Source organism: Rhamphochromis sp. 'chilingali', assembly GCF_963969265.1.
Source record: "Rhamphochromis sp. 'chilingali' genome assembly, chromosome: 18".
Classification (NCBI taxonomy): domain Eukaryota; kingdom Metazoa; phylum Chordata; class Actinopteri; order Cichliformes; family Cichlidae; genus Rhamphochromis; species Rhamphochromis sp. 'chilingali'.
The window spans coordinates 17,777,235-17,800,933 of NC_137945.1; the positions used below are offsets into that span (position 1 = coordinate 17,777,235).

At 41.1% G+C, this 23,699-nt stretch overlaps 1 protein-coding gene across 1 annotated transcript in view; it reads left to right on the forward strand.

Moving 5' to 3' along the window:
• cUnh8orf34 (chromosome Un C8orf34 homolog) overlaps positions 1–23,699 on the forward strand; it is a 120,408-nt gene that overhangs the window by 41,151 nt on the left and 55,558 nt on the right. The window contains exons 9-12 of the mRNA XM_080864641.1: positions 4,647–4,732; positions 4,831–4,904; positions 13,622–13,748; positions 21,685–22,175. Coding sequence (XP_080720767.1) covers positions 4,647–4,732; positions 4,831–4,904; positions 13,622–13,748; positions 21,685–22,175 — 778 coding nt within the window. The remainder of the gene's footprint in view (positions 1–4,646; positions 4,733–4,830; positions 4,905–13,621; positions 13,749–21,684; positions 22,176–23,699) is intronic.

Consider the following 23,699-nt stretch of genomic DNA (forward strand, 5'->3'; position numbering starts at 1 on the left):
AAGATTTTAAGCTACGATGTGTACTACTCTATTACAAGACCAAATCAAACTGGTTCTCCTTAGAACTGAAAGAAAAAGCGAGGCTCAAGGGCACAACTGAGCAAAAGAACAACACAATCATTATAATACATCAGAATAGTTCGTTTGAAAAACAGACATTTCATTTTTTTCAGCTTGCAACTTCATTTAATAGAACCAAAAAAGCCAGACTGTAGGGGTTGGTGAAAGGAGTAGTATACACCTCTGCATGAAGTCACGTGTTTTTGGAAATTTTTTTCATGGATTAACCTTTTCTTAGAAAAAGAATAGGCTGATGAATTTTACAATGATAGATTATTTATGACTAATGATAAATGATAGGATTGATACTTTGTTTCTATCCTCTAAGTTCAGTACATAGCCTGCTGAATGTGTAAAATAATTGCCTTGGATGAAAGAAATATACCTCAAACATGAACTATGGAAAAAAACTTCATCTCATAAATCATGACACACTGCTCTCCCGTACATAAGGTGCGGCATTGGTATTGGTACGACATGGTCCTGGGTCTGTGTTTGTGTTGCTGGTTAATTAATATTCTTTGATTTAGTGTTATTCATGGTTCAGTTTCCTTGCTTTTCCATTTGTATTTCTAGTTCTCTTAGTTATTTTCTGCTTTGGTTATATTTATACATTCTAGTTTTTAGGGTTTTGTTACTGTGTCTCACACCTAAACATCCTTGTCTTTATGTTTCTCCTGTGTCTGTTTTGTGTGCTCTCTTTCTGTCTCCCCAGTCGGTCATGTTCCCATGTCTGTCTTCCCTGGTTCCACTGTCTAGTCCGTGTCTTAGTGTATGTTTCATGTTTCATGTTTTATTTTGATAGTCCCTTGTCCAGGGTTCAGCGTGTTCAGTTTTGCGTGTCTTTGCGTCTGATTAGTTCAGGCTGTGTTTCCTTCCTGTTTCCCACCGTCTCGTTATCCACTGTGTATTTAGTCCTCTGTCTTCCTCTGCCTGTTGTTGAATTGTTTGTTCAGCCACCCTGCTCATCTTCCCCCATGTTTACAAGTCTCAGGTTTTTCATGTCTCAGGTTTCAGGTCTTCATGTGCCATGCACTTAGTATTTAGTTGTTTTCCCAGTTTAGGTTTTTGTTGGTTTACTCTTTGTCTCCCTTTTGCTTTTTGTTTGCCTTTCATAGAGCCGTAAATAAAGGCTCGCTTTTAGTTCCTGTCCGTCTCCAGAGTCTGCCTTTGGATCCACTCTCTCTCCACTCCTCGTCTGTCTCTAGTGTTATTTACAACATTTTTTGAGTTTTGTAATAATATAAAACAGCTTTCCTTAAGAAAGTATAACCAGTTGAGAAGACTTGTTCTTTCTAGTAGTTAGGTAAATAGATTAATGCTGTTGCGATAACTGCTTATCTTAGCTTAAAGACTGGAGGCAGTAAATAGGTGACAAATAGCTGTTTTTCCAGGATTATGTTAAATTATTGCCCAAATCCAGGAAATTGCTCAGCTCTTAACCCCACGCAAAGCCACACTTACTGTTTTTTTCACTAGATAATCTCCTCATCAAAGTCTCAGCAAGAACTGAAACAAATTCATCTCCCAACTGAAATGCTAAACAATTTCTGTAAATTTTCCTCTACAGTTCATTTGTCAAAACTATACCGTAGCGCCTGCTGCATCCATTTTTTTCTTTCAAACATCCAACACTTCTTTCTTATCCTTTTCTTACCCTCCATTTCCTGTCTCTGCATTTGTATCAGAGGTAGCAGAGAATAATATCATATCTGAAGTCCATTCCAGTGTTGCTTGTTTTCACAAATCAGCTCTAGCGAGGATAATTGTCTCCATTATCACCCTCTCTCTTGTTATCACAGTTTTTCTCCTCAGACACATTTCCTGTTTCCCTCAGATTCACATCGTCAGTCTGGTGCTCAGATTTCTGAGTTTTGGGTGTGATACCGTAGGCAGGTGTGGGCAAAACTCTTCCTTGATGCCAGTCAAAGATAAACGGTATCTTCTTGATGAGACGCCAGGCACAAATCTGCCTGCACAGCCTCCACTGGTTGGGGTCTGGAATTTGTTTGTTTCAAACTCTTCTTTCATTCATGCAGCTTATCAATTTCGTTCCACACGCAGGCTGCGGGTTGTTGTCAAAGGTTTGTGCAGGAGGATGAAGGCTATCGCTGGATTTTTGTTGGCAGTTTATCGACTTGATGGTTTTAAGCGAGTTGTTTATACCTTTTGTCCCATGGTGGAATTAGTGGCAAAGCAAAGCAGCATCTGTATCTGGAGTCATTTTTGGCTCTTGTGAAGGTTTTTTTTTGTTACTGAAATGTCAAACATCTGTTCCCTTTCTCTGTCTTCCTTTATCCTTTCGGCTGAGGCCAAATTCTTGTTTTGTCCTCTTTAACCTGACCACCGAATCTTTCCCAAGTTTTATTGGCAAAGGAGCTGTGGTCTTTCAAAGTCATTTTTGAGTAGTCTAAGGGCCATAAACAGATCAGTAAGCTGGAAAAGTGCTGCACGCATGGCTTGCCCTTTGTGCTGTTTTGAGAAGACAGATTTCTCAAATTAGGGTTGTGCAGAAGTTCATACGTGCACAGACTCAGGTATTCATGGATGCACACATAAGGCAGCCTGGACACAGGTTTCAAACTGTCTACTTTTACCTTGATGAGATTCGCTGAAGCTTTAAAATTGTTCTTCAGAAAACTAACACGTGCATCTGTCCTTCAGCATCAGTGAGACTTGTAGAGATGTGAGAGATGTGACCTTGCAGTACTGCTCATGTTAGTTCATTTTAATATTGACATGACTGAGGGGAATCTTTGCAATATTTTATAACTCACACAAAGATACCAGAGGCTTGCTTGGCTCAGCAGGGAACTGTGAACACTGGCCCAAGCTGGATAAGCATTCCTCACATACCCGTCATCCCTCAGTCAGACACATTCGAATCCAGCTTCCCTTGTGTTTTTTTTACAGGTCAGTGAGGTCTATCAGTCTGCGCAAATGAGACCGAACCACTTGGCTCTACCATGCACTACCCCAAACCAGGAAATAGTGACACCTAATTTCACACCCACAGTGTGAAGGCGATAACTCCGTTCCCATTTGGGCACCATAATAAGAACAAAATGTCAACTTTGCATTGCAGGATCGCGTTTCTCTTTGAACTCACTGACCCCGTATTGAAACCGATCCCTGACTTCTAAGACACCTTCCCTTGCCAACGTCCTTTTCCGTCCCTTCTGTCCAGACACTGGCCACACCACCAAATGCTCCAGTCAGCCAGTGTGCCTCTTAACCAGCAGTGGCAGGTCTGAAAACATGCAGCTTCCAGTGGCTCTCTGCTGGTTGGTTGAAGTGCAAAATGCTGTGTGGCCTGTGTGTTGTGGCCACGTTTCTGCCTTTTGGGCTATAACTGTGGTCACACCAACATTTCATCCACCTCCCTTATTGGCCTGAACAGTTCATTTAAAGAGCATGTACTCCCGCCACAAAATCTCCTGTGTGCAAACGCATCCCAGATCTTAGGCCTGCTCTGAAGTAGCTGGCAGTGCGGTTTTAAGGAAATGGATAGATTTCCACAAACTTCTTTTGGACTTGTCGTTCTCATTAAATTAATTGCTTTCATATCAGGAATGCACTAGGGGAATTGTAGTCAAGACTTGCGGCTATGAGTAGCTTTTGTTCAGAGAATGGGAAGGCCTTTTGATAGTCATCTTGGGTACTTTTAATGGTCTTATAAAGACCATTAAAGAGGGGGGGAGACAAGGAGAGGGATGTCTAAAGAAGGAAAGAAATAGAATCCACTTTAAGAAGTTGCGCTGTGCCTTTAGTCTCGATGTAGAGGTAGAAACAAGGAGGCCCTGCAGCTGGGAATGCAGCTGTGCCATAAAGGCATAGGGATTGCTTTCCTTTCTCTTCTGCTAATGGTTGCTCTCATGACATGGAAACAGCATGAGGTATAAAGAATTTGATGCCAACGTGGTGCGTGCACAAATTTGACATATGATGTGATTTACAGTTACAGCTATAGTGAGTGTATAGAGCAATTTAGAAGAGCATAAATGCATTTAAATAGCATTTTTCTCTTCTTGCTGAAAGGTGAAACGAGAAAAGGCTGTTTGTCTTTCATTTGCAGTTTACTTCACTATCTCTGGGCAGCCCAAATCTTTTGCTACCTTAAGACAGCCAAATCTGTCAGACCCACTTCCCTTTCAGTCCACGGTGTTATCTTAAAAAAAAAAGCAATAGGGGCTTGGAACACATTCTGATAAAAAACAGTAACTGAATGATGTCAGGGAAAAATAGTAGCTGCGTGCGGGTTTTTATTTTTTCTTCTTCATCTTCAGTTTTATGTTTTTATAAGCATAGGGATAGTGGAGGTGCTGCTGCCTGTGTACACATCGTCTATTCGTGCATTACTGTTGTTTCTTCATTATTATTCATATTTAATTTCAGCAAAAACAAAAAAGTTTGTGACCTGAAACCGACCTCCGTGCCGATCCAGATTTCGCCGAACGTTTCGCTAAACATTTCCTCATTGTATCATCACCTCAGACTGATTGAGGCTGGCTTGTTTTTTTGTTATCTGACTTTCAATGTCCAAACATGCGCTGCAGTGCAAGTTTATGTTGTGTGTTGTTTTCCAGGTTGCAGGGAGACACACTATCAGACAGCAGATCAGAAGAGGAGCATAGGCCACACATATCTGAACAAGCTGTACCTGATATATCTTGTAAGTTGCAGTTCATACTTAATATATAAAATCTTTATGCCGTTTCATTCTGCTTTATCCTTCCTTTTTCCCTCGTTTGTGCGTATCGTCTGGAGCAGCTCCTTTGCCCGGGTTGGACACAGTGGCGGGACGACTCCAGGAATGCGACACCTTATCTCAGATGTCAGGCTCTGTAAGTGTCCTCCCTACATCCATCACCAAACAATTAAGATCGCTTTACAACCATCAATTACCTCGTCGCTCTCTCCTCCTCGACTGCTATTGTCTCAAAACCACCTCGAGCCCCTCGTTAACAGAACAAGGCCCGAGTAAAAGTGATCCATCTTCATGTGGGGATTTCAGCTTACACAACAGCTGATAGCGCTAAACAGCCCCAATTAAAACTCTCCCTGCATCACTTTGCTTGCCTTTCACAGCTCTTGTGTGCAGTTTGAAAGGAATACACGAAAAGAATATCGAGCGACGTAACAGCCGCAGGAGATTTAGATGGGTTTGATAATGGATCTAAATATTTCTGGGTTACAGTAGGTACACAAAGGTTTGTTGAATAGCAAAGTGGCGTGATAAACCTCAGACGCTTCAGGGAAGAAATCTATAGTGGCCTTACGTGGCGCACACCAGACTCAGTCAAAGGCACATGCTGTTAATAAAGCATTCAGCTAAGACGCCGGTACCTTTGTATAATTACCTCTCCGAAAAGCCAATACCTTTTTTTTAAAAAATATAATTGCCCAATCTAAGTGTTAGACAAGGCTTTTTACTGCTTTTTTTTAAGAACGAAAGGAGTCAGTGCAGTGCTCCGTGTGTGGAGCAGATGCAGAGAGGCTCCAGACTAACTGGGAGCAGACCTTTAGAAACTGAAGGACTAAAGTAGTCGGAGCTCTGACGGATTTAGCCAAATACAATAGCCTCCAACCTGAAACTGTAGACATTTGGACCTTAACATGCCAGTCACACTAATCCCCAGCATTTTACAAGTGTTTTCTTTGACACAACGCACAGAAGGATTTAGAACCGAAAAGCTGAGGCTTGACCGCAACCAACACAGAGTAACAGAGTTTTAATAAATCTGGAAGAGTTAAGTCGATCAATTTAGCCTGTGCCTTTTATTTCTCCTTTCCAATGACCTTCACATCCACATTTAACCACTAGTTTGTAGCTGTGCGCAACAAGGGATTAGACACTCCATCCTGCCGCTACACCGCAATCTTCACAGGTTAAGCCTTGTCTGGCAACTTAGAGAACAGTGTGCTAATAGGTCCCATATGGACTCTGCAAGTGCAAATATCTCCTGTAACCTATAGTGCTGCAAGTAACCGTGCTTGTTTTGTGCTTAATTGCTTATATTTGGCCCTCTTCGAAAGGCAAATGCAATTTGTAATAGCTTGTAAGTTCAGCTAGTCGTCCAGGGGCTTGTGGAGTAAAATGACTAAGCAGTGTGGAAATTTTTTTTTTCTTTTATGGTTTATTCGGCGGGAGGTGGGGGTAGGAGTACAAATAACTCGAATAAAGTAATGAATGAAAGTGTAATGAAATCTTATGTCTTCGCACAGAGTAAAGACATAAGATTTCATTACGCTGGTAGAAAAGTGTCTTGGTGCTTCCTCTCTTGTCGCAGTGGTCATTGCATTTTTCTTTACTTTTTTTTTGCAACTTTTAAAAGTTTGAAGTCATATTTTATTATTAGCATTTACAACTGTCCATAAATAAAGTAGAGCCCTGTATTGTAGACAAGCCCTGGTTTGGGCAGTAAATGCCCTGGAGATGTTGGAAAGTAAACACTCTTAACGGTTATCATTATTAGTCTCCTACCTCTGCCAGCTCCCTTTAGGTGATAATTGCCCCATAAAGACAAATTCTTTCCTAAAGCAATAGCCAGGTGTAAATTCCCCCCAAAATTCTCCCACTTTCCTTTGTAACTCTTAAGTGATATGTGTTAATCAGATTTGCTCTGAGTGGTATGGGTGTTACCATCGTAAAATATGCCAAGGGAAACTGCTCACTTGTATGCTGGAAATAAGATAATTAGTGTGATGCAGTGCTGTGTGTGTGAGAGATGCGAAGCAGAACCGTTATGAGGGTTTATTTCTGTTTCCGAAGGAATCTTGGCTGTATGGCTTTTTATATTTGGCAACAGTCTGCTCCCCACACCTCCACAGACACGCATGTATGGTTGTCATCTGAGCAAATCGCACAGCGTAGCCACACAAGGCAAGTGCTGGTGTAATCTGCCAAAAGCTTTGTTTTGGATTTACAGGATTTTTTGTTTTTCTTTATTTGCCTGTGCACTAAAATGATTTTCGCTTACAATGATGGAGAGATTTCTGTTAGGAAATTTCTTGTAATAGATCCATCTATCTATTTTTCCTCCATTTTCCCAGTGTAGAGTCATGGGAGATGCTGAAACCTCGCCCAACATCATAGGACAAGAAGCAGTGTACATCCTGGAGAGTCTGTTGCAGGCTAACACGTTGAAGCACTTTCACATCTTTAACATTTTCTTTTTTAAAGTTTTGGGAAATGAACTCCAAGATGTCACACATACAAAAACTAATCTTTTGTGTTATGGCACACTGATTCTAAGGCTTCAGCTAAATTTTGAAGTACAGTGCAGTAAAAATATATTTTTTCCCGCAGACTCTTGTAAAGACTCATCTCATTTGCACTTCTATTGACACTCGTTGTTTTTCTCTGATTTAAGAACAGGCAGTGTGTCATAAAGTCGGTCTTTGGAGCACTTGAGTAAAAGCCTAACTGTGTTATTGTCAATATCCTGTCTGCTTTTGGCTGTGGTTGGATGAGTGAGCCTCTGAGCTCTGTATGCAAGTCCATAAAATCCATTAGGTGATTCTGCTATAAGCCAAAACAACAGGAATTCATTAAAAGTGTGAGTGCTAACTCTCACATCCCATATTCTCCCACAGCCATGCAACTTAGATGGGGCTGCAAAAGCAAAGTGAGTTATTTAGAAAACCTGTAATAAATTCATTTTCTTAGTGTTAAGCTTAGCTGATTAATCCATGTAAAGATATGACAGAATATATGACCCTCTTTTTGTTTCTTTCCACTTCAGATAATTCCCCAGAATACACAAGACTTTTCAGCTGTACAGCACTGACGCATCACTACACCTGATTCTATAAAAAACACAGGACTGGCTGGGTACTCGTCAGTATTTAATGCACTGGCTTACCAGAGCTTCAACCCTGAGGCCCGATGACATAAAGGGTTCATGAGGCTCGAGATGAAAATTCACAGAGAGAAAAATGTCATGCTTCACTTTATGCTGAGTTTCTTTTGGCATGTGATACCCGTTTTAAGTCTGTATGTCAGCTCTCACTATGCCCAGATTAATCTCACACCAAATAAGGGTCCGCAGAGTGTCTTTCATGCAGCAGGTCTACTTTACACCACCTGGCACACAGTTTTTTGTGCGAGCGCACTGCAGAGAGAGCTCAGGCCAAGCTCCTCATTGTTGGCTTCTGGCAGGAGCTCGATCGTTGATAGTTATAACCAAGGAAGCTTTTTCAAAATTAAAAACGAGTATGAAGGAAACGAGGTACAGACAAGGCTAAAGTCGGTGGTTATCTCCTGCTGCTGCTGAAGTAGCAAAGGATGTGACTGATCCAAAACTTCATGTTAGCAAAGAAAAGGGTGAAAAGAAGAGGGCTGTTTTGTAGGTTGCTGCTTTATTGCGCTATGAGCTTGTAACAGCTTTTTGGCCTTTAATCACTAGACTAAACCTGACACCCTCGGTGATCCCGGCCTGTGTGTGGCAGGAATTTTAAAGATGTTTCTTTATTTCACAGACATGCCATTTTGCAAGTGCTAAAACATGACTATGTAACAAAATTGTTATTACAGCTTGACTGATATAGATTTTTTTAGATAAATACCGATATTTGGCGATTTAAAAAATCTGGAATTCCTCTATGACTGCTGATATTTTTTTTCTCTCAGACATACAAGACAAATACATTTTACTAAAAATCTCATGTGTAGTTCTTTATGTACTTCTTTACCCTCTGCCCAACTATTCTCGGATCAGTCGGTTGTCTTTGTGGCGTTCCACGTGCGTGTCTTGCGAACAGGTAACAAAGTGCCCTCTGGTGGCCAAACTGTGTAATGCCAACACCCATAACATGGTTGTTTCTCCTGTCTCTTCTTTAATTTTTACGTCTCATTAATCAGCTTTCATAAACGCTAATACTTCATCCATCCATCCATTCGCTTCTGCTTATCCTTTTCAGGGTCGTGGGAGGCGCTGGAGCCTGTCCCAGCTGTCATAGGGCGAGAGGCAGGGTACACCCTAGACAGGTCGCCAGTCTGTCACAGGGCTAACACAAAGAAAGAGACAACCTTTCACACCTATGGGCAATTTAGATTGATCAATTAACCTATCCCCACTAACTGCATGTCTTTGGACTGTGGGAAGAACCCACGCAAACACGGGGAGAACATGCAAACTCCACACAGAAAGACCTCGGCCTGATGGTGGAATTGAACTCAGGAATTTCTTGCTGTGCAGCAACAGTGCTAACCAGAGCCATTCATATTCATTCATTCATATGTCATCAAGTAGCAGATGGCAGCCGACAAAATCAGCCTGCAAATAAATCAGTCAGCTTCAGCTTTTTATGACACAGAAAGAACTATGATATATCTCCTGATGATTAAAGCTCAAAGCTATATCATGAAGATAAACTTTTGTTTTACTTCTTAAACATAGTAAAGTTATTGCACCAAAAAAAAGAAAAGCTGATTCTAAGGTGGTTTGGTGGAAACATTTGACTTCAAATTTAGTAGATTTTATATGGAGTGATCCACTTGTGTTTAAGGAGAACTGCAGTACCTTTAGTGCAGTCCACTAAAGGTACTGTGGTAGTGACGTACACTAAACACCCCAAACACTCGTAATAGCAAATCCTATCAGCCAGAGCATTTATAACTCAAAGGAGCCCCAATACTTCAAGTGAAGCAGTTAAAAGCCTCAAATAATAAGCTGAAATGAGAGATGATCAAATAGAGTGTCTTGGTGCAAGGTCCTGTGTGTGTTTTGTGTATATTAGTCCCTATGCAACCCAGGCCTGACCACAACAAGAGTCCATCAGTTGTGCTCGCAAAGCCAGCAGTACGCTCAAACCCCTGTGACTGCATGCACACACCCCCGGCAGTCCTTGTTGTGTGGAGGGGCCATGTTGGACCAAACCCCAGATTGCGGTGATTATTACTGCTGACCACACACGTATAGCTCCACACATGCAGGCTATAAAATATTTGACTCTAGACGTCTATCCTCTCTCTTTCTGTCTTGTTTGCTCTCAACATGGAATCAATTTTGTAAGAAACAAGACCCATGTTTGTTAGTTAGCCAGAAGTTTTACCAGAAGGGTTTCCCCTTTTCTCTTTAAGCTTTCTTTAGTTTTATCATCGTGGGAGGGAGATCATACCAGTTTTGCACCACTGACATTAATACACTATAAGTCATTGCAAAATCACTTTTTATTTGGCAAATGAAAAGCCATTCCTTCCTGTCTTTTCGGCCGCTAGGATTAAAATATCGCACGTCGTGCACTGTTTGTTATAAGAACAATAGATGCTCTAAACCATGGCTAAATGAAACCACTCTCCATCATTCTGTTGTATCGTCTCACCGTGTAATCAAGTCCATTTTGTGCCCCAACATCTCCTGTGTAGCATTTTTGTTTTGTACATGATTTTCAAATATGCCATATTGATACACGATTACATCCAGGTGACTTTGTTAGTATGATGTCACTAAACCCAATGAAATAACAGTCATATTTTCATTGCACTGTCTGTTTGTTTATTGATCTTGTCTGATGAGGTGAATTTCTTACAGGCTTGCTTGGTTTTCCTGGTCTTTGGGACTGTGGAGTCCCATCAGCCTCGGCCTCCAGTCTGCTGTCTCCAGGATATATGGTCCTGATTACAGCAGAGCTTTAGAACTCAATGCAGATGTTGCGTTGTAGATGTTGCTAATAATAGATGATCTATTGTATATCAAAAGCTTTTATAAAACCGAGCTCTTTAATAAGGCACTACGATAAATTTGATCTTTGATATAATCAACTTGGACTCTGGATATCCGAAGCACCGGGGCTTTAAAATGTAATGACGTAAAGTCCACTTAAAATTGGGAATCTGTTGGTGGCCTTGTTTGCCAGAGCTGAGTATAAAAGGCAAGAGGAGGACAGTGTGATGTCATGCTGTTGGATTTAGGGAGATACCACCAATGAGAAAGAAATAAAGCTGGGGAGGGGATTCACTTGTAGCACTCAACCCGCCTTGCTGCTTTATGAGGACTGTAATTAAAGATTGGCTTGGGTGTTGTGGTTCTACGACCACAGAAGGCCTTATGTATCTGACAGGCATGAAGATCAATGCCATAGATCCTGGGAATGATCTTCTGTCATTTATCAGAGGATAGCAGCTTCCCTTGTTTTTCACTACACCTACTCTTTAAGCATTGCAGTCCTCTTTGAGGGGAGCTTAACTTGTTACTGTAGAACAAACTGAGTTAACCTCCCCTTTGTGCAAGAATACTAAAATGTTAAGAGAGTCTTGTTATAATAGAGTGTATTCCTTCCTGTGCATATACTGGGATTTTTGGCTGCTTGTTACCTAGCAGGTCGCCACAGCCCATGGATCTGCATATTTTTATATTTCTGATTTTGCACAGATTTTACAACAGATAACCTTCATGATGCACCCTTCCCATTTATCCGGGCATGGGACCTGCATTAGGAGTATGCCGACCCCCTGAGTTTGTGTTCCAGACAGGGGATTTTTCTTTTGCAAGACGAATGTGTTAAGAACTACACCTCTTAACCCAAAAGGACAATCCCAATGCCAAAAATCTGATCAGTGAATTTTTTTTAATTTTCTTCTTCTTCTTCTTTTTATTTTTATTTTTAAAAAGGCTATTTTGTCTGCCCACCTTTATGTTTGATGGTTGCCAGTTTTTCACTCCTTCATTATTCACACAGTTCTTCTCAGTCGCTCTTTGCTGCAGAGGTTTTATCACTGAAGATCTCCAAAGGATCTGTTTGATTTTAGTGAGAGGACACGCTTATCCAGCTCATAGTTTTCCCCGTAAAGATCCTTGTCCCCTGTGCGTTTGTGAACACCGTCGTGTTGTAAAATTCCTTTCCTCTCGAGCTTCTTGTGGCTGCCCTGAATGAAAACACCATTTAGTATTCAGTTGCCCTGACCGTCCATGCACCTTTGACATTCACGCAGTCCCATAACATTACACTCACACATCCTTGTTTCATGCACTCCTCTGTGGTGTTATTGGCCAGGTTCACACCAGACATGCTGGAAACCATCAGATCCACACAAATTTATTTTGGTTGTAACTGACCAAAGCGTGTTCTGCACTTCATCAGGCTTCTTTTCTTATCCTTCGGCCAAGTTAAATCTTGCAGTTTTATGAGTAATGGCTTTTTTGAGGTTGACTTTATCCAGTGTCCGTCGCGGCGGCCGACACCCCCAGATATTCTTCTCGCCGAATCAAAAGCATTTGCTTGTCTTTTTTCCAAATAGGAGGTTTGTGTGAGGTCACCAACTCCATCTTCCGTTACTGGTAACACTGCTCTTCCTACACTCCCATTCACACTGTTTATTTTTTACCACACTCAGCTATGTTGCATTAGATATAACCCAGGAGGAAAGTGTGTGTTCACAGGTGTTCTTTTATAACCTTGTTCAAGCAATTATCCTCAACTAGGATTTCATGTGGAATCGGTTTGGTTCCAGTGGTCACAGGTGTTCTGACATTTGTTCTATTAAAGTTGGACTTTGTGGCTTGTGTTTTATGTTCATAGTCTGTCGTGCATAGGATCAAGTACCTCGCACTTCAAAATAAAAATCATAAAAATTATAGCAAGATGTTTTCATTTTGAACTATTTCACTGTTTTAGTGATATTGCGCAGCCGTGTGCTCGGGTTTTGCTGTGAAGGGATTATCCCAGGATTGTCTTTAAAGACTGCTGGAAGCCTCGCTCTATGTATATCACCAGATGTCTCCAAACCTCACTCTGTGTCAGCACTTTGTCTAGTCAGCTCTGTCTCCCATTAAGTGCTTAGCACATCAAATGATGTAAGTGCTGGCATCAGAGGTATCATAACTTATCTAGTGTAAACCAAACTTACAGGAGGTGGAATTACGGCTGACAGGTTTTATTGTTCACCTGTGCTTGGAGCTCATGTACGCTCGGTCCACTGAAACAGATCATCTGGCCACTTGCGTCCTATCAAAGGAAAAAAAATAGGAGGATTAAGCATGCTGCCATTAAAGAACTTGGCAAAGTTTAGACTGTCTAACAGGTCCCTTTCCAAATCACACACTTGGCCATGATTGGTACGAGCAAAATAGGCCAAACACAGCAACTACACATAAGTGATCCAATCTGCCTTTTTATTTCTTTCATTTCATATGCTTTAGAATATGATCATCTCTATTTAAAAAAAAACTCTGGAAACTATTCAAAGTGGCTGATTTATTGCTCCGTAACTGGCAGCGCAAGATTTGCTGCTGCCAGGCTCGCTGCCAGCAGACTGGTGTGCATACACGCTCCTATAGATTTACTGATAGTTACACAAAAATGCTCTGAACCACTACTGACTGTCTAGCACCCTGCACTCAGTTAACACAGTGCACTCCATGATGTATGCTTTCATCTACACTTGCTGTGGTTTCTTGTGTTTTTCTTGAGCTCGTAAAATAATAATTGGCTCTTTTTTTCCCCCAGCAGATATGGCTTAGATATTTCCAGCAAACGCTGAAAATTATATAAAGAGTTAATTGAAGGGTCTTTCTTCTAATGTGACTTTTTCTCTCTTTCTGTTTTCCTTGCTAACTAGCGTCAGGCTGTCTGGGAGGCTGATCTGAAGGCTGTGAGAGGTGGGAGCTCTGTCGGGCAGACGGGCCTGCTACTGGGTGACTCCCTCTTTTCTAAAGAGCTGGAGAACATGGGCAAGCAGCTTGCTGGTAGGCAGTTGTATGTGTATGTTTGCATGCTTTATGTGTGTGTGCGTCTGTATGTGATATTAGCTATAATGATGAATTGTGAGACTGAGGCAGATCAAAAAGCCTTCTTTCTTTGAAAGCAAAAACACTGTGCCAGCATGCACACATGCAGGCATACAAAGCTATAGAGTCTTATATAACTGAAGGGGATTTAGATAGCACTTGAGGGGTGGGGGGGCTATCCAGTAAAAGAATACACAGCTTTTGGTGGAAGGAATTTCCTGGTTAATTAAAAACTAAGACTTATGGAGCCCTGGATTAGCCAGAAAAAGAAAAAATGAGCCATTTTATTACATCGTATAAAGGTTTTAGCATGTTTTGATTAATTCATTCTCTTGCTTTAATAGTAAAATACAAACGTCAAAGATCGGTAACTTATATGCAAAGTGTTAAAATTCAAGCAGCGACCCTTTTCCATATGCAGTTTCATGAAACAATTCACCTTCTCTCAGTGGCCAGTGATGAAATGAGTGCACGGGGATGGTCACTCTTACATGAGGTAGTGTCACCAAGAACAATAATAATTGGCTGATTATACACTACTTTATATAAGAGCACTTTCCACAAGGGTGGTCTGAACATGAAGCTCATTGCAGTTTGTTAGTTTTTTAATGAAATCCACACTGTGACTGTGGACCAAGGGCATCGACTGCGTATGAACCACAAATCCAAAGAGAAATCTGAATCTGAGAATAGCATGTGAAGGCGTCCGTTACTGCTGCATCTGTTTACTTTGTCTTTAAAGAAATGCACAATAACTCTTGGAAAGAAATTACCTTGACTTTGGATCAATCTCTTTCAAATGTATATAATGCATATGTGAACAGTTCACTGCTTAACAGTTAGTTAATAGCATCCACCCATGATATTTGCAGCTGTCTATATCCGCATCCATGTCCACAATGATGGCGTAAGAGTGGAGAATATGAGCATTCGTCCTAATGGGAAAAATTACTTCCAGTAAAATTAAAACCCCCAAATCCCCTACTTAAAAGCCCTGTAGTAAAACCATCCAGACATGTGGATGTGGACTGAAGTTACTGAATATTTTTTCATCTCGGTGTAGACTCTCTGTATGCACTCAACTCACCTTCAGCAAAAAAAGACTGATGTATTCATCCAGCTCAGGGGAGAGATTGTTCTGGCAAAATTCAATTGTTTATCTTAGTCTCTGTTTTGGTTTAAACGTTTTTCTTATAAGCTATTGATCAGGGAAATTATAATCTATTTGCACAGGGTGTTCTGCTCTTTTGGGACACTTATATAATTCACGCACACAACCAAAACGTGAGGACAAGATGTATCTTTTGGCTTTGAATTATTTAAATCACAGGAACAAATGAATCTATAACACGGGAATGAATTATATAGCATTTTGTGCGCTTAGTATAGTGAGATATGTATATTCTTATCTCTCTCTGCTCTTCCTGGGCTTTATGGAGAGTAAATAGAAAGACTAATTAAAATGTTTTCCACATGCCAGGAATCCCATTGAGCTTCAGTTTTGACAGGTTCAGTTAATAACTCTCACTCCCGCTGCTGAGTCAATATGAGCCGATCGAAGGCTGACTCTGTTGGAGTGTTATTTGTCTGACGAAATGGAATTTGTGTGGCAATTTGGAAATGATTATTCTTAATGTAGTCCAAGGCTGAGCTTTGATATATGTGACGTCTGGGTGACTCAGAGACTGCTTTTGTTGTCATGAAGATCAAGTATGAATCAGATGAAAGTGTGGAATAGAAGCCAGGGAGAGACTTGCCATTTACCGTCATGTGTCACACACTTGTTTGTATATGCATGTCCTCCCAGTCTGTTTAACAGCGTCACAGTGTGTAAAGATTTCTTTGCATACCAGATATATTAAACACATGCTGGTCACACTGAGTGAATTTGTTTCTGTCAAACAGCAGTGGTCACAGCTGGAATGACCTTCTAAGATCATCTGTAAATGACAGTAAATACACCCCAAAAAAGAAAAAAAAGGATAAAGTTTGTGTTAAAAATGTACCAAATTTTCAGATGTTATTGATTTCTAGTTTTATACTGACTAGTCAGCCTGATGATTCCCAGCAGGCCTTTTGTAGAAGCTGTTAAACAAGCTAATCCAAGTCTTTAAAGCCTTTATTAGCTGTTAAATCTCTTCCACATTATGAGCCAGAGCCTCACTGTTGAGCTACTATTGTTTCCCCAGTTTGTGTTTTTATTTTGTGACATTTTCTTATGCACACTGCTCAAAAAGTTAAAGGAACACATTGAAAGCACATCAAATCTCAATGGGGAAAAAAATCATGCTGGATGTCTACACTGATATGGGTACACTGGGTAATGTGTTAGGAACGAAAGGATCCCACATCATTTTATGGAAATGAAAAGTATCAACATGCAGAGGGGCTGAATTCAATGATTCAAAAACACCAAAAGAAACACAAAATGAAAATATGATGTGGCAGGCAAGTCTGTTTTGCTAATATTTCATTTCAGCAACTCAAAACGGTAGTCAGTAGCCTGTATGGCCTCTACATGCTTGTATGCATGCCCAAAAATGTTCCTGGGAGGCCAATAAGCCATAACTGATTATTAACCCCCTCTGCTACTTGACCGACCAGATCAATATCCCACAAGTTTAAGTGACTTGATGCTATACTCTTATTAAAAAGTGTTCCTTTAATTTATTTGAGTAGTGTATGTATCCAGTTAGTGCTCACTGAGATTCTCAGTCAGCCAGGTCATCGTAGTCTAAGTAGCTTGGAAAAAAAAGCGTCTGGACTTCTTTAAGTTTCTTGAAGACAACTTTTGGAGAGTCCAAGATTTTAAGCCCTATGGGGGTGTCCCCCAAGAGGGTCATAGACCCCCTATTTCGAAGATGCCTGTGTTCACATATTGCACAGAAAAGAAGTAATGATATCGATTGTGAACAACCATCTTTGAACAGAGGACGACGGCTTACAACACCAACTGTCTCCCATCTATAATCCAGTTTTGAGATCCCTTCCCAGAAGCCTTAACGCCCACTCACATCCTGGGCCATTTGACCTCAGTAAATCACATAGGGTGGGGCCAGGTTTCACAGTGACTGATTGTGACGCACACCCGTTGTCACACCTTGGCTCGTGTGATTAGGTAGAGGATTGATTGGGGGTCCATAACCCTCTTGGGGACATTCCCATAGGGCTTAAAATCTGGGACTCTTTTTTTTTTTTTCACACAGTTGCGCAAGAGTACATTTTGGAAATATTGCAGAGACAGAGGTTTTTGGACAGTTTTGGACAGTTTTTGTTTGTAATGTTGCGTCTGTACACCACCACGGGGTATTTTAATTCAAACAATCAATATATGATTGAATTGCAGACTTTCCGTTTTACTCTAATTCAACAGATTTAACAAAAGCATTGGATTAATCATTTAGAAATTACACAGTCACCCATTTTAAGAAGTTCAAAGGCAATTGGACAAACTAGCATCATTTTTACGGTTTACAGTTGCGTTATGGTTGCTGCTTGCTTGTGGGTCCCTCTGCCCCCAGTTTTGTATTTAATAGCTGAAAAGCTATGCTCTGTTGGGTTGAGATCAGGTCAGTGACTTGGCTGTTGAAGAATATCCAATTTCCTTGTCTTAAGAAACTCTTGGGCTGCTTTTGTAGTACGATTCAGGCCATTATCCATTTGCACTGTGAATCGCTCTTCAATGACTTTTGCAGAATTTGGCTGAATCGCAGCAGAGAGCGTAGCCCCATACACTTAACAATTCATCCTGCTACTTCTATCAGCAGTCACATCATCAATAAACACGAGTGGCTCGGTTCTGCTGGCAGCCATACATGACCATGCTACAATACTGGCTCCACCATGTTTGACGGATGATGTGGTATGCTTCAGGTCATGAGCTGTTTCTCTCCTTTGCCACACTTTTCTCTTCCCATCATTGTAGTGCAAGTTAATCTCAGTTTGGAGGCATTTTTTTCCCCCTAAAACTGTCCAGGCTCTTTTCGATGTTTTTCTGTTCTTGATTGTGACCAGTGGTCTGCACCATACTGTAAACCCTCTGTATTTACATTAATGAAAGCATCTCTTGCTTATAGACTTGAAATTTAAATGATACACCTACTTCCTCAAGAGTGTTTTTGACTTGGCTATATGTCTTTAGCCGTTTCATCTTCTGTGGTCTACCTGGTATTTTAGTATTGCTGAGCCTGATTGCTGATATGTCCACTTCTAAAGTTTTAATATTTAAGGTTTATCAGCCTAATACTGACCTCCTTTACTTGCATCAACATCTCTTTGGGCCCCATATTGAGAGTTTGTGCGAATAACTAGTTCAAAAATGTAAGCTCAACACGAAATCAAGTTCAGATCATTTATTTGCCTAAATTTAGTTTTGGGCCTCTGAAAATGAGGGTCTATGTATAAAAATGTCTGTAATACCTAAGTAGTTAATGTATTAGCACACTTCAAGTGTATAAGTATACATAATTTTGTCGATTCGTGCAAAGATAATCCCGCTCAGTTATTACCTTGAAGTGTGCAGATGTGTATTTATATGCAGACACCCTTTCCTCTGTCTGTATTTTCTTCTGAACTTGCTGTGTTTGGGGCATTTTTTGGCGGCAGTGGTTTCATTGCCCTCCAGTCATGAAACATGCACTCCATCGGCGTTTGGCCCTTTCTCTTGAGCTGGTGCAGAGGTGTGACTGTTTTTATTTGAACAAAACCACCCTGAAACAATCAGGAAACAATCCCTCATCTTCCTGATTCACCGCTTTGCCTTTCAGTCCTTAGCTTGCTTGACCACATTTGCTCCCTCACTCTCGCTTGTTTGAGGCCAGGGAGGGGCCCGAGTCTGAAAGCTGTGTTTATATAATACCTATAACCTCCTCATCCGTTGTACAAAACATCGCAAACTGCTCAATTCATCAGTGACAAAGGCTTTTGTAAAAGAAAATTTCCCCCATTTAGAGCCAGGGATATCTCGTCAGAGTAAAAGTAAATAATCCCAAGAATTTTTCCAAGACCGCGTTGCCAACTTTTAATTTTACTTCCATTCACACCGTGTGAGGAATGTGCATTTCTTTCACATTATTTGTACGTTATCAATCCAAGGACTAAAGGGTAGCGTTTTAATTTCGTCAAGCAAACAGTATATTGTATACTTGTAAGCCTGCTGACAAATGACATGTCTTTAGCGCACTTGTTTATTTTCAGTGGAAGGATCCAATAAAGATTTCATGAGTTCTGAATGGTCGTATAGCGTGCTAGGGCCTTGTACTCGCTCACCACATGCAACTGCTTTTGGATCAAAGACTTTAATAGATCTGTTTCTATTTCTTCTTGTTTTCTTTCTGTCCCCCTCTGTCTCATTTTCTACCCTCTTTTCCCTGTTGTTGTTACTTGCGTTTGGGTTCAAACTCAAGGTTCATAGTATATGAATTTTGATGGCATGTCTCTTTATATCAGTGTCACTGAGATATGTTAAAGTATTCCTGTGTTTAACAAAGTCAGTTTAAAATTAAAACTGCCTTTCATAGGCTACTCTTTACTGTTAGGTAGCTGGAGTCGAATGTCCATTTCTGTGTGTGTCGGTGTGTGTGGTGGTGGGGGGGTATTTAGAGCAAAGACATGTGGTGTTTATCATTATACTGGTAAATACCTCAAGATGAAAATATAAGCTTTATGGGAACTACGGAATACATCCTGTTTACAGCTTTTTAAAATAATATCAGCCATCAGTGTGGGTGGACATAGTGTGTGGGTGATTAAGGACTTAAAGCGGGAAATCATTATATCCTATACTTTACTTTGCACGTTTGTATTATTTATTTCACTGTAGTCTAAAGGTATTCACTTATTTATCCTTTGGTGTTATGGTCAAGATCCAGCTGTGGAGGTTAGCACATGGTTACAGTGCATACAGCAGTGTTGCCACTGCCAAAAGCTGATGTCAAGACCTGCCTTGAACAGCACGCACGGTTGAGTGTTTACCGTAATTTGATTGCTTCGTCCTCAGCAGTGACCAAGCTACTCTCAACTCCACAGATGTCTTTCAATATTAGCCTCTGAGGCTGCCACCTTCTCCTCTCCCCGTCTCACTTCCTCCTTCATCCATTTCAGCTTTCGCGTTTTGGCCCATTAATAAAATTTGCCAATTTCTGCCCATTAGTTGTTACTAATGTGTAGAATGTGTTGAGATTCATCTGACCAGGCAAACTTTTTCTAATCTTTTTTGTCAGATTTCTAGTCCATGCGAAATATAGCCTCAGTTTCATGCTCTTAGCTGACATGGGTGGTCTTCTGCTGCTGTAGCCCAACTACTTTAAGGCTAAATTTGATGTGTATTCAGAGAGATTTTATATGTTGGTTGTAATGTGGGGTTATTTGAGTTACTGTTGCCTTCCTAAGAGCTTTAATAGTCTGGCCATTCTCTCTTGACCTCTGACATTAGACTGAGACTGCTGCTCACTGAATATATTCTTTTTTTCACGGCACTCTATGTAAACTCGAGAGAGTTTCAGTTTCTGAAATACTTAGACCAGCACATCTGGCACCAACAGCCAAACCAGGTTCAAAGCCACTTAAATCAGCTTTCTTTCCAATGCTGATGCTCAGTGTGAATGCCAACAGCTTGTCTTTACCATCTCTACATGCCTCAATGCATTGAATTGTTACTATGCAATTGGCTGATGAGACAGCTGCAGTATAAGAAACTGAACATGTGTACCTAATGAAGTGTCCTCCGAGTGTGTGTTGGCATTCAGGCAGTAAAACTCTGAGGACCCGCTGCTCTTATAATTTAGAAATTATTACGTCTGTAAAGTTTAACGGTTCACAGACACACACACATAACATCACGCAGGACACAAGTTAGTGAACACATAAAACCAACAACAAGCAGCATATGTTCAGCATTGTGTCTCAAATGAAGGTTTACTTCTATGCACGCTGAGCTGCTTAAGCACATAAACAGCAATCCACTCAGGCATGTCAAATAATTATATGCATTTGATCCCCAAAGGATTTTGTGCAGCACTGTCTGATTTTAAATAAACAGAATCTTCCGGAGTAATGTCCAAAAGCTAAATTTAGGATAGCATTACAGGCATTTTCTGTTTGCATACTAAATGGATATTTGTCAGTGAATAGAAGCACATGTTTCATGTTTTCTGCAAATGTTGTTTGTAAAACCCAGGAAAGCTGAAATTTGCTCAAAAACATGGAAGTTTGAGTTTGTGAAATAATTGTTGCTTGCTCTTGTTATTTATCTAACGTCACACATACAGTTTTCCAGAAGTACCCTCTACCTCGAGTGAGTCATTCCTCTAAATCATGCCTCTTAAATGATAACTCCCAGTTTGTTGAATCCCGATTGCCAAGATCTGGAACGAAAGCAGAAAACATGGAAAAAATGACCCAGATGTTGATCACAGAAGTTGGCAGCGTCGCGTTTTTTTATAAACAAAAATGTTTTCGAGACTACCAGAGCAGCAGCCTAATGTGTTTTTGTCAGGAAGAAGGGAAGAAATACAGCCATGCTGCACTTACTGTATCAACTTGGGACATTTTCTGACAGAGGAAGCTGGATTCACCACAGTTTATAAGGTCTATAAATATTGTCATCATTGCCGAGAAAAGGGATTAACCCAAGCAGTCTCGCCCACAGTAAAGTTTGTGAATCATTAGTCAAATCAGTCGATGAATAAAACTCAAAGTAAGCCTGCTGGTATGTTAAAAGTTCCTTTTCCAGAGTTATTTGGGAGAGTTATCTTAAAAATTATTATGGGCATTTTCGTGGCTTTAAATAAAGTCAATTTTATTTCAATGTGTGTGTATACCATAGGATTTAAATAGGAAATTTACTCCTTAAGCGTTTGGATACTGACTTGGATTATTGCCTTTCTTTCTCCAGAGGTTGAGAAGGACCTGGCAAAGCTGGCAGAAGTGGGAAAGATGACCACCCGAAGCTCCAATAATCCACATAGCAGCCTATACCACACCCCAGTGCGCCACAGAACTCTACCTGACACACTTCCCCTCCCCAGCCTCGTGTCCAGGCCCCAGTCTCCAGCTGGTAGCCTTACGGGGAAGTCTTGTGGTGTGGGCCTCCCCTTGCTTAGCCCCAAGACCACGACCCTCACCATGGGTAGGACTCAGTCTCCTAGCAACCCTGGGAGCAGGACTCAAACCCCCAGAACACCCAGCAGGCCCATAACCCCAAATAGTTTGCTGACACGCTCCACCTTTAACTCCGGCTCTTATAAAGAGGTGACCTTCAGGAGGTCGCGGAGCCGCCCTGTTACACCCACAAGTCAGCCAATACTTACCCGACCGCTGCTCACCCCTCCAGGGCTAAGCAGCACAGATACCCTTGGTGCCAGCCTACGGGCCTATCTGTCTGAGGTAAGACCCCACACTGAAACTTTTGTTTTTTACAAGTCATGCAAGCACTTAATGAGACATGTAGTTCTACATGTTATATTTCACATTGCAAGGATAAAACTGTCATAAAAATTGGGTCATGGTCTGAAAAGGTTTTAGCATCTTGAGAGTGAACTTGTGTGCTGAAAGCCAAAAAAGTAAAGCCGGGCACTGAAGCTGAGAGCCTTTCCTCAGAAAGAAATATGAGCGAGATCACCAGGAGCACAAAATATTACACGTGCAAATCCTTTGCGGGCACACACCACTTCGTGTGGGGTTTAGCAGAAAGTCGTGGAGGTCTGTACAGTAGGATGTCACTTCACTGTGGAAAAATGAGTCTGGCATAAAAGGGGAACTTTCATTGGGATTTCTTTCTTATATTCCTTTCATGATCTACTTAACAGCAGGACTGTTAAATATGAGCCTTTTTTTGAAGGTTTTATTAATGGTGGGGCAGGAATTTTACAATGCCTTTGTGTAATCTGACAGTTATGCCAGTTGACACCTAGTCACATTATCCAAAACACTACTGCACCCAGTCGGCTTTTATTAAGGCCACCTGGTCCCAGGTAGAAGAACTGAAGCCTTAAAGTGAGGCCAGGTTCCAGAGTGAGAGAATCTTTAACCTCTTAAAAGAGAAAACAACGGATATAAATGCTAGCTTTCTTGTGTTTTCTTTAATTGGTATTCAGGAATAGTTCTCTAGGCTTCTTGAAGGACATTCAAAGCTCTTTTTTGGATGTTTGCTATCTTTCTATTTTATTTTTTTGTCAAAATGATGGTAAATGGCCTGTATTTACCATTACCATCCTGTAGTATGCTTTACTGGTCCCTAAGGACCCCAAAGCGCTTTACACATCCAGTCATCCACCCATTCACACACACATTCACACACTAGTGATGGCAAGCTACATTGTAGCCACAGCCACCCTGGGGCGCACTGACAGAGTCGAGGCTGCCGGACACTGGCGCCACCAGGCCCTCTGACCACCACCAGTAGGCAACGGGTGAAGTGTCTTGCCCAAGGACACAACGACCGAGACTGTCGAGACCGAGACTGTCCAACCAGATCGGAAGGTTGCCGGGGCTCGAACCGGCAACCTTCCGATTACTAGGCGAACTCCCAACTCTTGAGCCACGATCGCCCCTGATGATGCAACACTGCTTTAATAATGTTAAATTCTGGCTCTGGGGAGGCCAATCCAGGACTGCTAGGGTTTCACTGTTTGTTTTTTTGTTTGTTTTTTCATCTAGGTATGCTTTTACTGCATTGCTGGTGTGTTTAAAATTGTCTGCTTTCATAATTGGATCAACTTTGCCAAGGTCCCTCGCAGTCACCAACCACTGCAGAGCCTCCAATGTGTTTCACAGATAGGATGTAAACATTCACCATTGTACCTCTCTCCTAAAGTCCTCCGTACATATAGATGATGATTTGAACCAAAAATGCCAAATTTTATTCATGAACCCTTTAAGACCTACCATAGACCCAAGTCCGCCAGAGCT